This window comes from Coturnix japonica, chromosome 8 (assembly GCF_054131305.1).
Source record: "Coturnix japonica strain WE chromosome 8, WE-NBRP24, whole genome shotgun sequence".
Taxonomy (NCBI): Eukaryota; Metazoa; Chordata; class Aves; order Galliformes; family Phasianidae; genus Coturnix; species Coturnix japonica.
Window position 1 is genome coordinate 21,408,608 of NC_140670.1, and position 15,835 is coordinate 21,424,442.

Genomic DNA, 15,835 nt, shown 5'->3' on the forward strand with positions numbered 1-15,835 from the left:
CGTGTGGAAACTTTTCCCATCAAGTATGACGTGTCTCCTGTTTTCTGGGCTCCCTATTAAGACCTGCTGAAGGACACGTGACAATCTCTAAGGAAGCCCAGAAGAGCACAATTTAACAGTCTGATCACACTGATGCCAGCGATTTGACGTGTGCTTGTAGTGTGCACGTGTTGGGCTGAAACGAATGCTGAGATCTATACAGATTACATTTACTGAAGAATCATTCCTTTCCTGTGCACATATATTCATATATGTACAAGCCAATAAGGTCTGCAGCTAAACATGCTTCCAAATTCATGGAGAAAATACTGTATATGCTCATAGGCATGCATCTTTCTAATCTGCAAGTTCAAAGAAGCACAGAGCAACTACTGAGAGCTGCTCAAGATATACTTCCTAACTCAGGACAGTAACTTGCAAGCAGAAGGGTAGTTACCTACCACATTAAAGGCTTTTTGCTTAATACAAAGCCTGAATTTTAAATGCCGAGGATAAAAACTGTTCAAAAGTGAGCACAAAGTATTTGTAGCATCACTGAAAATCAACCTCGTGTTCATGTTGATTTCAAGTGCCTCATTTCTTTGAAAGAAATTTTAACTTAAGCCATAGAGATTCTCAGAGATGATAAATACAGCCAACATTTATCTACAGTAAATTACCTAAATTAGCACAACCCAGCTTTAAACCCTCAGTAGCCTTTGTGTATTCTACCTGCACAGAAATCCCAAAAGGGAAACACCAACCAAAAATAAAGGTATAATTTCATTAAATCATCAAAAGAAAGTCCTACCACGTCATAACATAAAGGTACAACATAAAGGTAATGGAGAACTAGATACTAACACTCTGCTCTCACTGGAATTACGAACATTTGGTAGAAACATTATTGGGTCAGAGTGCCACAGGCATGAAGCAGAGAGGAAGTAGCTAACATTAATGGGCAGCCTGTTCTGAAAGTTTGCTGACACTGCTCATTATCTTTGTATGTTAAGCACACGAATTCATGTCCTTGACATGCAACAGGCATCTGTTCACAGAACACCTGCATTTTCCCTGATCCACACTGACTACAAAACAGCAGTTTGAAATGTTACTTGCAGCCGGGAAGGAAATAAAAAAAGAACTAATTACCGGCATGAAGCCAGGAGAGCAAAGTACCTCTGAGCAACAAGGAGCATCAGAATTCTACCATTATTTGTGTCCTCTGTGCTAAGAGGGTGCTCGGGGATCTCGTGTCAATGGCATGAGTTAGAATAACCTCTTAAGCAATCTAAATACAGCCAAACTTTCTACAATGCATTAAGGACTCAGAACTGAGCTCCTGCCAGGCTCCTTCCCCTCCCTTATTACTCTTGCACCAAGCTTAGTTCTGCTGGAGAAGGGAAACCAAGAAGACATTAACTAAGAATCTTTGAGATTATTTACTTTTTTAATCTGAAATGATTTCATTGTTCTCATTCTGTGTGCCTGACCACAGAAAGCACTAAACAGTTTTCCTACAATTAGGGAAGTGTGTGTTTCTCATGAAGTACGTGCACAGGTCACACAGAAAGTTAAGCTTTTCATCAGGGCAAAGGGATGAGATGTCTAACAAAACATTTGGGAGAGCTGCAAAGGCACTTCTTCACAGCCTCCACCTCCACCAGAAAACTGGAATGGAAAAAAGCATACATTCTCTGTACTTCTTTATTTTCTTAAATCAGGTCTGGATTTAAAGAGAGATGGGATAAGTTTGAAATAATCTTTAAAAGAAAAAAAGCCACTACAAAGTCAGACTTGGAATAAAAGCATTACCTGAACTATTGGTTGTAACATACAAGTAACTATCCCTCCTACCATCCCACATGCTCTGCTTTATGCAATTCATTGTACTATATAGTTTGTATTTATTCATCTGAGTCATAAAAGAAAGACTAAAATACCATTATCTGCTTAAAACACCTTTAAATATTTTGGTGACTGTGAGGATGGGCTGAAGACTGGCTACAGCAATTTCTATTCTGTTACACTGAAGCCTTGCGCTGTCCCCCAGCAGACAGGTTGGAATTACTGATTTGGCAGATTTTCTCACACATGGGTTAGACTGATAAGTACAATGTACTTCCACCCAGGATGCACTCGGAAGCAACCTCTGGATTCCCATTTCTCAGGTTGACAGAAAACAGCGAAGTGAGTTCTGTGCCTTCTCAACAGTGCACTTTAATTGATGCAACTCTCCAGAACAGACATACAGGACTTTCTAACACTGAGCTACACTTACTGCTCTCAGCATATTGTACAGTACTGATTTTCCAGTTCTTTTGCTGCTCACGTTTTCAATTTCCCATATAAACCCCTCCACACTATTCCAACTATATTTTGGATTGTGGATTGCTGGGGCAGGTGGGGATGGAAATCACCACAGACCATAGTGAGAAGACTGCTGACTTCTTAAAAAATTAACATGGATCCCACCAATAAGTTAATTTTAGAAAGAAAAATATATACATATCTCACCTACCCATCACCACCATTCTTCTTTATAGCTCACCCACATAAACACTGGCTTCAGAGAAGCAGTTCTGCTGGCTAAGAGCTGAATAATAACTATAAGGACACCTGTGTTCTCATGCAGAGTTTTACTTTGGGGTTAAAGCTCTTACACTCTCTTTCTCTCTTCACAAGACCATGCTGTTGTACTGCTGCAACAGGAGATTTAATTTTCCCTCTTGAGAAATACATATAAAAACTGCAACTGGAAAACACTGATCATACAATGACAACGTGAACATCCAATCTTTGACACCTGCATCACATGCAAAGAAAATGACCAGCAAGATTCATTTCCCCCCCGCATTAAAACCAACCTTTTCTGTAAAAGACTGCATTGAGGAACTCTTCCGCTTGCCTTTCAAAACGAATGATTTTTGCTTGCTCTTGTCTAAGCAGAGCTTCTTGTCCAGCTTCCGAGGCTGGCTCATCCAGACTGACTAAGTGCTCCTGCAAAGATATTTAATAGTTATAAGATCTTCCTGACTCCAAAACAAATAAAGTTCCTAAGGCATTACATATTTTACTAAATTCAAAGCTTTGTTAGATACCCAGCGCAGAGTTGTATCTACTTAAATCAAAACTTGAATTTCTGACTGCTCCAGAACATTGTACTTTGTCCTGTTTTCTTGCTGTAAACGCAGCAGAAGACTGGAAGATTTGATAACGTTATGGCAAATAACAGCCCACCAGAAGGAAGATTTCTGTATTTTACTACATTTGGCTGCAAATTGCATATCTAGCACTTGTTCTTTGGCTTTTAAGTTTGGTTCCATAAGAAAAAGAAACACCGAGGGCAAAATACTGAGAAAATTAACCTTCATTTACACAGCATTCATGTGAACTGAGCAATAAGTGTCCAAGCACCAGCAACAAACAAGGCCCTCTGTCAAGAGGCTCAGCAGCTGCGACTTTTCAGTGAAATAAATGCAAGTTCAGTGTTTACAACACTCACAATGAATTAAAGTTCATTTTCTCGTACAACTGGAAGTTACCTCCAGAATATTTCAGAACCAGTCTTTTAACTAGGATAATTAAAGAGAAACTGGAAGGCAACGGTTACAAACATACCAAATACAACTGCCTGGATTTCCCCACCCACCCTTTTCTCTCCTCTTTCACTTTAATGCCTTGCTCTCGCACAGGAGAATAATCCCTTTCGGGGCCCTTTCCTCCCACTTTCATTTTAAGCAATATTGAAGTTACCTGTATTTACCTACTGCAGGAATGCACACACAACCTCTCTTTGGGTTGAGGGAGTGTTTTATTTTGTTAACCTTTACATGGTATCAGTTACCATAATACCTTGGCTATAGCCAGCTTCTGGCCTCTAACGTACAAATTGATTTCAGGTTCATGTTCTCATGGGGCTAAAAGGGAAGGAGGAGAGAGCTGGCAATTCACTTATAATTCACAATAAATGAAAACAAGAAGTCATCTTTAATTCTGTAAGTCTCTGCTCCAAGAGGCTTAATGAAAGGAGGTTACATAACCAGCCTATAGTAAATTAACGAACGCAGCAGTCACATGAACTACGTGCAAAGGGTAATCATATGAACACTGTGGACTCTGGCCTGTATAGCATGGGCTTTCACCGTAAGATTCGTCATTTACCAGCTTCCAAAAGTTCATTGTCAAAAGAGAAAGGGGGATACCCACCTCAGGCTGCAAAGAAAGCAAAGTTTGTACCACACTAAGAGACGAGCATGCAATGACTGAGGTGAGAGATGAGCTTGACAGCGTGCTTGCTGGGAAATACAGTTGTGCAGAGTTAAAGCTCTCACAAAGGGACTAAGCCTTCCCACCCACCACTGTACCAGGGAGAACCCAGGCTTGCTCCCATAGGAAAGGCCAGCACTTCTGGGCTAGCCCTTAGAAGGCTGGGAACTCAAAGTGGAGCACAAGCATTCACTTCCACACCAGGAATGCCTGAAGCAGAAGTGCTGTGGCTCCAGGCTTTGTATAAACAGGCTGAGCACACATACGAGGCGTCAGGACAGGATCTCACAGTGAAAACACATGTGGAAAGTAAACCCAATATTTTTGTTAGAGTTATCTTCCAGGTGAGACTCAAAACATACTTCCATTCTCTTTTTCAAAATGGCATTTCCATGTCTAACCAAGTTTCAGGCAGGATCTGTCCCTGTTACTGACCTCCCTCAACCAAGTTCTGCTACCCTTCCAGGTTATGAGGATAGGTACAAACACATCAACCCTTTGGTTTGTGTCAAAGGAGACATTCAAGGAGAAATTAATTCACAACAGAGCTAACCTAGGCAATAGGCAACTGTTAGCACATTTAAAGACAGACTTTTAAGCTTTACTTGAAAGGAGTATCTGCAATCTAATGCACAGAGATATGGCTAGATGAGATCAACCCAAGTTGATTAGCATCCTCTGGCTGAAGGCCCACAAGCCATTGCAAAAAACTTTTCCAATTCAAAGGACAGAATTCAGAACTATAGGAAACATCAGCCCCTCGGCCTGATCCAATGAGCTGTAACTCCAGAAGCTTAAAATCAAGACCATCTTCATCCAGCATAAGGCATAGCTCATGTTCCCATTATCTTTCACAGCTGAGACATCACAAGGCAAGTACCACACTGGCCAAGCACTCCCTGTACTGACCGTATGAGACAGTCTACCAGAAAGATCTCTGCTTACTGCCTTTTTCTGTTTCCTTATCACTTCCTGTACAAATGATTCCAGCAATCTCTGCAGCCGGTTGATTCCTCAGGGGAAACTTTAAGTTTTCATAGTAAATATTTGATTGTGATTATCAATCAGTGTCAACTTCCAGAAGTTTTTCTTCATTGTGTGCACTTGTTTGGGAATTTATCTTTTTTTTTTCTTTTTTTTTTTTTAAATGATTAATGCTAATTAAAACTGATCAGCATTGGTTAGAAATACCCTAGGGGTTAAAATGTTATTTCTCCCCATTTATACCCCCCATTGTGTTTTCTTTGTGCTTTTCTCCCAGAGCATCACCAGCATCCCCTCCCTAGACCTGCCGCATCACTCTATCTGGCAAGGGAAAAATTCCCTGTCCCAGCATTAAGACATGCCTCTATTCATATAGCCCCCCAAAAAGTTTCTAGTTTTTACATTGCTATCACCTTTCTGTAACCTCTCACTGATAAAAAACAAGCTTTGGTCTGTCCCATTTCTGCTGTTTCAATTCCAAACATGCCATCTGAAGCACATGTAACTGCTTCCAGTTTGGCATCAGCTGCAAATTCAGAAGGTTGGATTACTTTTAAGACATCCTTCACTTATTGGGAGCGTGAGATTTTGCAGTGAGAAACAGCACCGTTTCCTCACTCAGTGAAATAACTGATTGGACAGATCTATTAAATTCAAAACACGTTCCTTTGCTTTGAATGGACACCCCACTCAGAGGCTGCTGTTCTGACTAATCATAATCAAGTACCACCATTACATTCCCCTTAGGTATTTGTTTCAAGTAATGCCCAAGTTGTCTGAAAACTGGAAGTCACTCTGGTGTGGCTCTCACATGCTGCACCCCACCACACTTCCTCCCCAGAGCTGCCTGAGGTCCTTACAGTGAAGCCGGGCTATTTTATGGCACTCCAAGCAGCAGGTCAGCCCTCTGCCACCAGCAGCATCAGACTCCAGAATACGCTCCCCATTGTTTTCTCTCTTGCTATTTTTATAGCTTAAATAGATCTATGAAATAGTAAATGTGCTTAGGAGTATTATCCTTCTTGTTTCCTCTCACCAACAAATGAGATTAGTGTCATTCCTCCCCCCTCCCAAAGCTTTTTATTTCTTTGTTTTACAAACTAAAACCAAAACCCACGTGCATTAATTTCTTTAGGTAGCTTTAGACAATCCATTTTATTTTTATATATATAACACATATATATACACAACTGACTTCTTCTTGAAGGATTCTTTCCCCAATTTCCCTCTTACTTCTGGTGCTTTTTGACGTTATCTATCTGCAGATTTAGGCTTGAGCTCTACATGTTAGCAAATAACAGCCAAGATCAGCAAACCACTTCACTGGATACAAACATTCCAGATAGAGCCACAGACTTCTTCTGTAGCAATAGCTCTGTTGGTTTTCTTATGAGACACAATAAAAAACGAACTGCAATTAAGAAGAACACCACTTTGGTTTCAATTCGTCTGAATGGACAGGTCTTATCTGTGCTACAACCTTTTAGAAGGAAGAGAGCCCCAAAGAAATAAAAGCTTGGAAACCACGCATCATAAGTCTTCTCTGTGAAGGATAAAGCCCACAGGGAACTGGGAATTACCACGTTTGCAGATCAGCCAAATGGAGCTCACTGAGTTGGGCCCCACAGAACATGATCTGTTTCCTTTTGCTGCGAGTATGCTGCGTGAGCTGCTAACTCTGTCTTTCATGCTGTCAATGTACATGTGTTAATGATCTGGAAGCAGTTCCTTCCTTAACTAATTATTCTCTCTGATCATACAAGTGAAACAACTGTGATATTGTTATTTTGCTTTCTATGATGGAAGAAAAAAAATTCTAATTTCTAAAAGCTTTATGTTATTGCATACAACCCTTTGGATACAGGCAAAAATAGGACCGGGAGATTTTAGCTCCTAACTTTGCATGTATTTTACTGACGTTCTCATGTGAACACACTCAAGTCTACTCCTCTATCAAATACCATCTTGTATTTTGGCTGGCAAAAAAAAATCCATGCATTTGCAAGTAGAACTACTGCTACAAATAAATTAATCTCTTCAGAATACTTCAGCAGATGGTTTCCCCTCCTTTGAAGAATGCATGTAATTGAATCTGATTGCTTGTAAAAGCAAGAATTAGCATCACTGAAAGGGGTGGGAGAATAAGGGCAGTTTTCTTCCCCAAACGACTCAGCCAATAAACTAATCAGGGCCTCCAGCTCTCATCCTCCAGTCCAGCACCCAGGTCTCCTTAAACACAGCCACCTGAGTTACAGGGCTTTCTTACAAACAAATCCACAAAAAAAACCCCACAAGATCTGTATTATTTTTCAACTTGTTAGAACACGTACCTACACATCGCCCAAAAGTGAGAGCTGGTTACACTGACTGATTATTTCACCAACAGAGGTGTCAGCCAGAGCCCCAAAGCACAGAATGCTGCATGGCTGTGGCTATCTTGCTCCCAGCTGCACCGTCAGTGACACAGCTTTTAAGTCCATCTCCATTCTTATGCAGGCACAAACCCAGATGATCCCATCCCACTCAGTTCTTTTGATAAAAAAAGTGAAAAGAAGCACATCGACAGCAAAAAAGCAGGTAAGAAGCTGAGGCACAGAAAACACAACTGCAACCATATTACACACAGCAACAGACAGGTCTTAGTAGTTTTAGAAGATTAAGCCTTTAACTCCTTCAAAAGGAAAAGTTAAAGTTATCATTACAAATGACAAATGCTGGACAGGAGAGATTTCCAATAAGACTGGTACCATTCCCAATTTAATTCAGGCCACCAGTGGAAGACCATCCATCATCTGGCTGAATACCAAATGGAGTTACAAACTTTTGAGTAACAATGAGATATCAGGCTTTACTTCAAACGATGACCACATCAAACTCACACTACCTGAAGACCACCCTAAGAGAGCTATATTTAACTGCATATTGCAAGCTAACGACATACGCTATGGCCAGCAGGGCAGCAATTCAGCATGCCCACAAAGGAAGAGGGACACCCCACCTTGCCATCGCCCACAGCTAACACATGAAGCACTCACAAGGTCTCAGAGGAGCCATATTCTTCACTCTCTCTTTCAACAAAATAAAACACCACTGGAACAGCAATGTTAATGCTGGGGGAGGGCGGGAAGAGAGGAAAAAATTTCCATGTACTCCAAAACAAACTGAGGTATCTCTAGGCCCAGTGCAAGAGGAATCACCAGGATTAACAGAGGTCACAAGTCTGGGTTGAATAGATTGCTTTACCTCTGTTCTCCACTCCGCCATCCCCCAAACAGACAGTGATATCTGGACACACAGCGAACAAACATGTGTACAAAGCACTCTTTGCTGTCTCTATTTATCAATCAGCTCTAAGAAAAAGGGTTTAAAGAAGCATTTTTTGGCTACTGAAATGGAAAGTGACAGATATGGGTTTTATTTATAAAACTTATTCTACCCAGGCCCATTGTGACTGACACTAATGCAGCCTTTGTTAACTCACATTTGTCTCTGGGCAGATCAAAACGTATCATCTCCTTCTCCTCACCTCACGCTTTTGGCAAATGATGCTGCATGTCCCTGCTGCATTCTGTGTCATTCTATGTGCACAATCCTAAAACCTCCTTAGACCCAGATGCCAAAACTGCCCCAATAGAGCAATACCAGATCAGACCAAACCTGTGTCCTTCTTTGCCCATTTAAAAATTATCACACAGTACAATGGGGAACCAGAGGAGCCAAAAAAAAAACAGAGCAGCATAAAAACACATCACTGGCTCTCAATGACCTAGCACAGTGCACTGGAAATATAAATAGTGACATCTCAGTTTTTGACCAAAAGGCTATGTAGAATTTGGAGGAGAATAAGAAAAGCATGTCTAATTTATACGCTATACAGTGCTTCCAGTCGTCACCTAAATAATGGGTTTTCAGGAGCTTTATTTTAGTTACTGTGGGCCTATGAGGATGACTGAGATGTAGGCAGTCTATCTGAAGATCTACCCACACATCAACAGATTCTCCCAGCCTACAAGCAGACTGACCACACCACAAAGTTCATTCCTGAACCTACCTACAACTACGTTCAATGCTGAATTTTGTCTTTATATAAGTGACGTAAGTTAAACAAGACAGAACTCCTAGCAGCATAAGTACACACAGAGCTTACCTGCTGTCAGCCTCAACAAAGTATTACGCGCTACGCCTATTCTAAATGCAAGCGTTTCTAATCCTCCTCCCAATGCTTCAACAAACAGCGTAATATAAAAATAAGCATTAACTGGCAACATGGCAAGTCCCCCTGTTAATAAGAAGGCACTTCCTTTATGAACAAACCATGAGGTCATACGTTAGCTGCTGCAGAAGGAAGGGCGATTGTGTTTCATTCACAAGTCTACAGAGAACCCCTCTGCACTTACAGTTACATTGTGCAGGAAGAAGTAGCAGTTAAGAGATCCAGGAAATGATGTTTTCCCAAGACAGATGAGCCTTCCTTCTTACACTACAGAGCAATCAGTATTTCAACACACGGGCTGAGCAGCAATCACGTACAGCGTGGTAACCTTTGTTTCATACACAGCTATAATCTGGTTAAGAAAACAAACTACAGGTGTAAAATGTTGGCAAAGCTGACCTGCCCATATTTAGGCTGTGACATGGTTATAAACAAGCACAATAGCAAACCTGCCACACACACAAGCCCTTTAATAAAAGGATATGGCCCACAGGGAAAGAGATTCCGAGATAGGGAATGAGCCTCTAGGTGGTTAAAATGGACCACATTTCCATACTGAAGATAAGCCCAGTGTCTTACTGTGGTAAGCACACACAAGCCACAGTTTGATTCCCTTGGGAAGGGTTACATGATCCCAACAAGATCTTTTACAAAGAACTCAAAAAACAACAAGAAAAAAAAACACAAAACAACCCATAAATCAAATTAAAAATTAAAAAAAAAAGTCACTACACACACACTGAAAAAAAAAAGTCTTCATGACGTACCACAAAGAAAAAGTTGCAGAGAAAAAAGGCTCTTCATTAACGTGTATTATTTTAATTAAGAAAATTCCAAAGGAAGGGAAAGGAGTAGGTGGCTGCAGGTTTTCTGTGCTCAGTTAAGTAGGAGCAGCAAACTCCCTCCCTTTGTCCCTCCCCTACAACTACGAGCTTCACACATCTGCATTGTTACCTTCACTTTTTCTCTTCTCAGGCAGCAGAAAAGACAATTTTCATCAAAAGACCAATCAGAAACACCTTCAGGCTCACAGTCTGTAAATCAGAGGAATAGCAGATTACTTCATATTCATAAACCGCGACATAACTGGAGCCAAAAGAGAAATGCCAAATTAAATACCTGTTTCACAACATTCCTGCCTGCATTCTGAGGATGCAGGCTTCATTTCAGCCATATTTCTAAATCCCCAGATTACCAAACTGGATACATTTGATCTATGCACAACAAATCTTTTTTGTTTTGGTTTTTTTTTTTTTCCTGAACACTGCCAAATACACTCCCAGCTACATAAAGATGAACGCACACTCATTAGTAATTTTAGCCAATATGAAACTAACTGTGAGCACTGCCTGGGGGAGGGGGAAAAGCACAAATCACCACGGTAACACACATTTTCTAGAGGCAGAGCTGGGGCTGCTTCTGTCATTAGAAATGCAGAACAAGATACAAACATAGAGATTGAATACCTTTAAACAAACTGAGATCTTTTAATAATCCAGGTCCAAACAGGCCTTCTAGAATACTTTCAAACCCTAAAAGCAAATAAAAGAATTGTTAGCTTTCTAGATTAAGTACGTCACTACAAGAATATTCACAATAGCAGTTCTATATTTATCTGTTCCAAGAACAGAGCTCAACGTGTTTTCTCTTAGCATTACAAGACACATGGGTCAATTGCGATGACTGAACTACTGACAAACCACAGCGGAATCCAGAGCCCACTGACTCCTGCACTTAGCTGGGTTAAAAACAAAAAGCAGCACGACACTGAAATAAGCCATTTTGAAAAGAAAATGGGAAGTTGTAGTATCTACGGTGTGCTTCACGACACCCAGGTAATTGCTATTGGGAAAAATTATCTTGCTTAAGCCTTAAAGCAGAAAAAAGGTTCGCTTTTGCAATTAGGAATAACTCATTATAATTCATCCTTCCATCTCAGACTGGCATACAGCTACTTTCCTACATTTAGACAAATACTGTAAGCAATGTTTTCTGCAGTTACAGGTTTGAAGAGAGAAAATTAAAAGGAAAGGGATTCAGCAATGCCGTGCCCCTAAGGAACCAAATTCTAATCACTACACCGCTCGTGTCAAAGATCTGCATCTAAAATACAGCCCGATTTACTTCAGTGCCATGATTGATGCCACACTTAAAATAAATCTAACCAATTTTAGTTTATTCTAAAAGAGGGAAAGCCTTGACTGAAATTACCGCCATTATTTGGAAACGTTAAATCAATATTGCACTAAACTCCTGCTGGCAGTAAAACCTACAGAGCTATCAACTACCCAATGCTGCAGAGAAGTCAAGTTAACAAGAGCGAAATGAAAAGTACAGAGATTATTTTGAGTGGTACAGACAAAGTCCACCTGCTTATAAAAACCTATTTCCACCATGGCCACAAAACCCGGGGTTAGCATTCACTGTGGTTCTTTCCCTACTCCTGCAATGCATTTGCACTGTGGGTTTAACAACAGTTTGTGCAGAACTGGGTAACCTCTCCTACCTGCCTGGATATGAGAGAGGCAGAAGAAATAGAAGAATTTTCTTAAGAGATGAAAACACAGCTTTAAATTTAGAGAAACTTGAATGGGTGAACTGGGAACAGATAAACCACCTGAGAATGCCCTTCTGACAAACCACTTTGAATGACTGTGTGCTATGAAGGAAATCAGTTATTACACTGCAAAAAACAAAAACAAAGCAATAATAAAGTAACTCAGACTATATGTAGATCTAATGGTTGTTTCATAGACAACGGTCTTGTCTTCAAAAGAAAAAGATAAGCAACATTATATTCCTCTGTGTGTCAGCAAGAGTTTCCTTGCGCTTACATTACTACATACAAGATGCAAGACCCTGTAGAATTTGTAGCTTGCAATGTGACTTCAAGAGCCAAAGCACTGCCAGAGCATAACATCCTTGATCTAACACCTCTAAGAGGCTGACACTGAAAATCTCATCTCAGAAAGCACCGAGCAGAGAACAAACAAAGAAAAAAAGAGAAAGAGCAATGGTAAAATTACAGTCAGGAGGAAGCAGAAACAAGGGAGATACCACTAAACAAGGGGGAAAAGGAGAAGCCAAGAAACTATCCATCCCATTGAACAGCACCTTGTCAGGCAGAGAAGAAGCACTGCCTCCAAAAAAAGCCAACTCAGGCTTCGGGAAGTGGCAGCAACAGTGGGAAAGGGCGACCAACCTGACCTAGAAGAAAAACAGGAGAATCAGGGAATTGACCCAGAGGTTTATTTATAACGCTGACCCTTCCGTGCGCAGCGACCCCTCCGATCTGGTACCTGAAATGCAACAACTAACCAACCTCGTTCCTTATCTTTCTGTTCAAAATATAATGCATTTATAAATAAATAAAAATCAAGGGAGCTCAGGATTTTACTCAAACTCACCACTCTTAAAATAGTAACCGCCAGTGACTCATGCCCCACAGTTTGCCATGCACGCAATCGCACACTGAAGTCCCTGCCAAGTTTTACAGCTTGGATATTGTACAATCATAGTTTGCTAGCCCACTGTTCTCAGTGATGCTAATGCCACTCGGTTTTTATTAATATTAAATATTGGATTTAGCAGTTGCATAGCAACAGCAGAACATCTTATGTGCAATGCTTGACATTAAAAAAGGCAAATAAGGGAAGCATGAATGTATTCAAAAATTATACTAAAGACTGGTAAAACTGCCACGAAGCCAAGCCCTATTCCCCCCAAATGCAAGGTGCAACACAGTAAAAACAATCTAAGCCCTACCTTGTAATACTCAGCCATTCAGGGCTCCAAAACAACAACTGTGCACCCTGCATGGTTCATCATACATAATACAATTGAAACCAAACCTTGAAAAGGAGTTGCCTACTTTTTATAGTATTTTTCTATCTGATGTCACTACTCTTAGAAGCTTGAAAAGAACATTTCTTTTCCATGGTCCATTTGGCAGACAATATTTCCCTGCACTTCAATTGGAACAGAAATGAACATGGCTGCCTCTGCTAAATTCTTGTTTTGATGTTTCCATCATCAGTACTTTGGTGCCTGAACGTTCGCAGCAGTTGAAGAGTGGGGCCAGTGGGAAGCTGCAGGACAATAGAACGACACCAGAGCAAAAGGGGTGAAGACACCAATATTTCAGGGGCTTCTGCTTCCCACATAAATCATAATCAAAGCAGCCATGCTTTTAAGCTTGAAGTCACTGGTGACCCATTAAAAGAAAAATATCTTTTGGGTGTTTCTGTAAAAATTTATTTTAAAATATCTGCTTTTTTAATAAAAATTAAACATCTATGAAGCTTTAAGAAAAAAAAAAATACAAGCTCTCCATCTCAGTAAGCTCTGCAATACACAGCGTTGGTAAAATAAAAAAGAAACATTAAAATTAACCAGAAAGAACAAAGGAAAGCCTTTGTATTGAAGCAAAGGTGGAACACGCTGTCAAGTCCACAGATAGCTACACACCTTATTTACAACCCAGCAATTATTGGCTCTAAAAGTAAAGCAGTATTTGAGAAACACGACTCTCCAAAATATCTTCTGATGAGCCATTTTCCAGCTGAGAGCAGAAAATTAAAGCTGAGCATTCCTGGGTGATCAAATTTCACTGCTTTCTTATTTTCATCCTCCCTCCTGTAACCAAATACTTTAAGGCACAAAAGTAAACTTCAAATGAAGTTTGCTGGCTAACAGTTTAAGACCACACCAGCTCAGCTTTGAAGAGATCCAGTTGGAGCCTCACAGCTGAGAGCTCTTCCATTGACTGAGAAGCCACCAGGCTCCTGGAAAAGCTATCAGAGAAGCTGATGGTCGAGAAGAGGACTCCACTGGCTGCATGGATTAACCAAAGACATGTTCTCTCTCTCTTAAAAGCCAGAGATAGCCAGGAGGTGTGGGTGCATTTCTGGACTGTCACTGACACGTCCGCCATGAGCTTTGCTCTTCAAACAATGCTTTTCTTTTTCCCTTGAAACAGCACAGCTTAAACATGTTATTTAATACTCTCTACATAATATGCACGTATCTCGTCAAAGCTGTAAGGCATGAACCACTTAACAGGAGCCAGATCTGAGAGCAGAAAAGAAAATAAAGGGCTACAGTTTGTCTTTACTGTTTGCTACTACATGCATTGTTAATGACGTCCAAGAAAAAAAATATTACTTAAAGAAATTATAGTAAAATGGCTGTGACTACAAGCACAAAGAGGAGACAACAGGCTGGAGGAACAGCAGAGGGACTTAAAGAATACATCGAATCCCAGAAGTGATACAAAGGTCTGAGCAAATATAAAGGTCTGAGTTATACATGGATTGAAGGTGAGCGAATATGAAACAAAAAAGAAAGTATTTACGCATATTAACTTTAAGAAGTCCATAAGAAAATGGCCATAAGAAGATGGTAGTACATTAAACTCTTAATAGAACAGCATAGTACACTATTTTAGCAACAAAACCTCTCAGGGTTATTTCGCATTCCTTAGCTAACCATCTTCAAAACGCTACTGAAGTGAGTGGTTTATTTTGTTTGTTTGCTTGGTTGTTGTTTTTTTAAATGGAAAAATGCTTATCCCCTCTGAAATGTCAAAGCTCTGAGCAGACAGCCATGGAGGTTTCAACTTGATAAAGGTTTTTGAGATCCACAGAACAGCTCATTCAGGAGTTAACAGTAGGAACTGTGTCAGTCAACGTGGGCTTATGAAAAATATTTAATTTTAATGTTATGAAACTGAAAACATGATTAGCAGGAACAGGTTTGATACAATACTATCAAATACGTGAAACATTTTTGGCACGCTACCAAATATTTTGACTGTAGCCAACCAAAAAATAAATATCAGCCCGATACACATAGATAAAAATTGATTAAGTGACAGCTCCTGAAATGTTTATGTCAATGGGAAATTACTGCAGTGAGGTCTGTCAGGTATTGGTTCTTGGTCCTGTGCCATTCAATATTTCCATCACTGGTTTGGATGAAAGCAGCCACAAAAACTGCAGGAGATACAGAGATGGGAAGAGCAGTGAACAGCAGAGGGGCCGGGTCACTTGGGCTGCTCACCAAAGCAAATGCAATCAAACACCACTTTGGAGGGGGAAAGCTAGAGGAGGCCAGAAAACACATCAAGGGACAAGAACAAATAGCTTCTCAAAGACACCACAAGATCCAGTGGGTAAAACTGGAAGCTGGCCAAGCTCAGCCAGATGTTAAGCACCCTCAGTTTTACAGGGGCACATCGAAACTGAATAACACAGCACACAACCAGTGCAATGCTTACCCTGGGCAAGGGCTCTAGAGGTGGCACCTGGGAAGCACAGTCTGACCACCAACATCCACTCCCTTTGTACTCTGTCCCTGCTTACATTCATAACAACTGGAATCTCATCAATG

General features: G+C 40.5%; 1 protein-coding gene across 12 annotated transcripts in view; it reads right to left on the reverse strand.

Moving 5' to 3' along the window:
• The window catches only part of LCOR (ligand dependent nuclear receptor corepressor), a 70,458-nt gene that overhangs the window by 33,163 nt on the left and 21,460 nt on the right, over positions 1–15,835 (reverse strand). For 5 of the 12 annotated variants that reach the window (XM_085554637.1, XM_085554638.1, XM_085554629.1 and 2 more), the window contains 3 exons: positions 10,912–10,977; positions 10,400–10,479; positions 2,847–2,979 (listed from right to left, as the gene is read on the reverse strand). In XM_085554637.1, coding sequence (XP_085410763.1) covers positions 2,847–2,979; positions 10,400–10,479; positions 10,912–10,977 — 279 coding nt within the window. Of the gene's footprint in view, positions 1–2,846; positions 2,980–9,629; positions 9,798–10,399; positions 10,480–10,911; positions 10,978–12,559; positions 12,653–15,835 lie in introns of all 12 variants that reach the window. The other 7 variants (XM_085554631.1, XM_085554634.1, XM_085554633.1 and 4 more) reach the window with 3 other exon arrangements.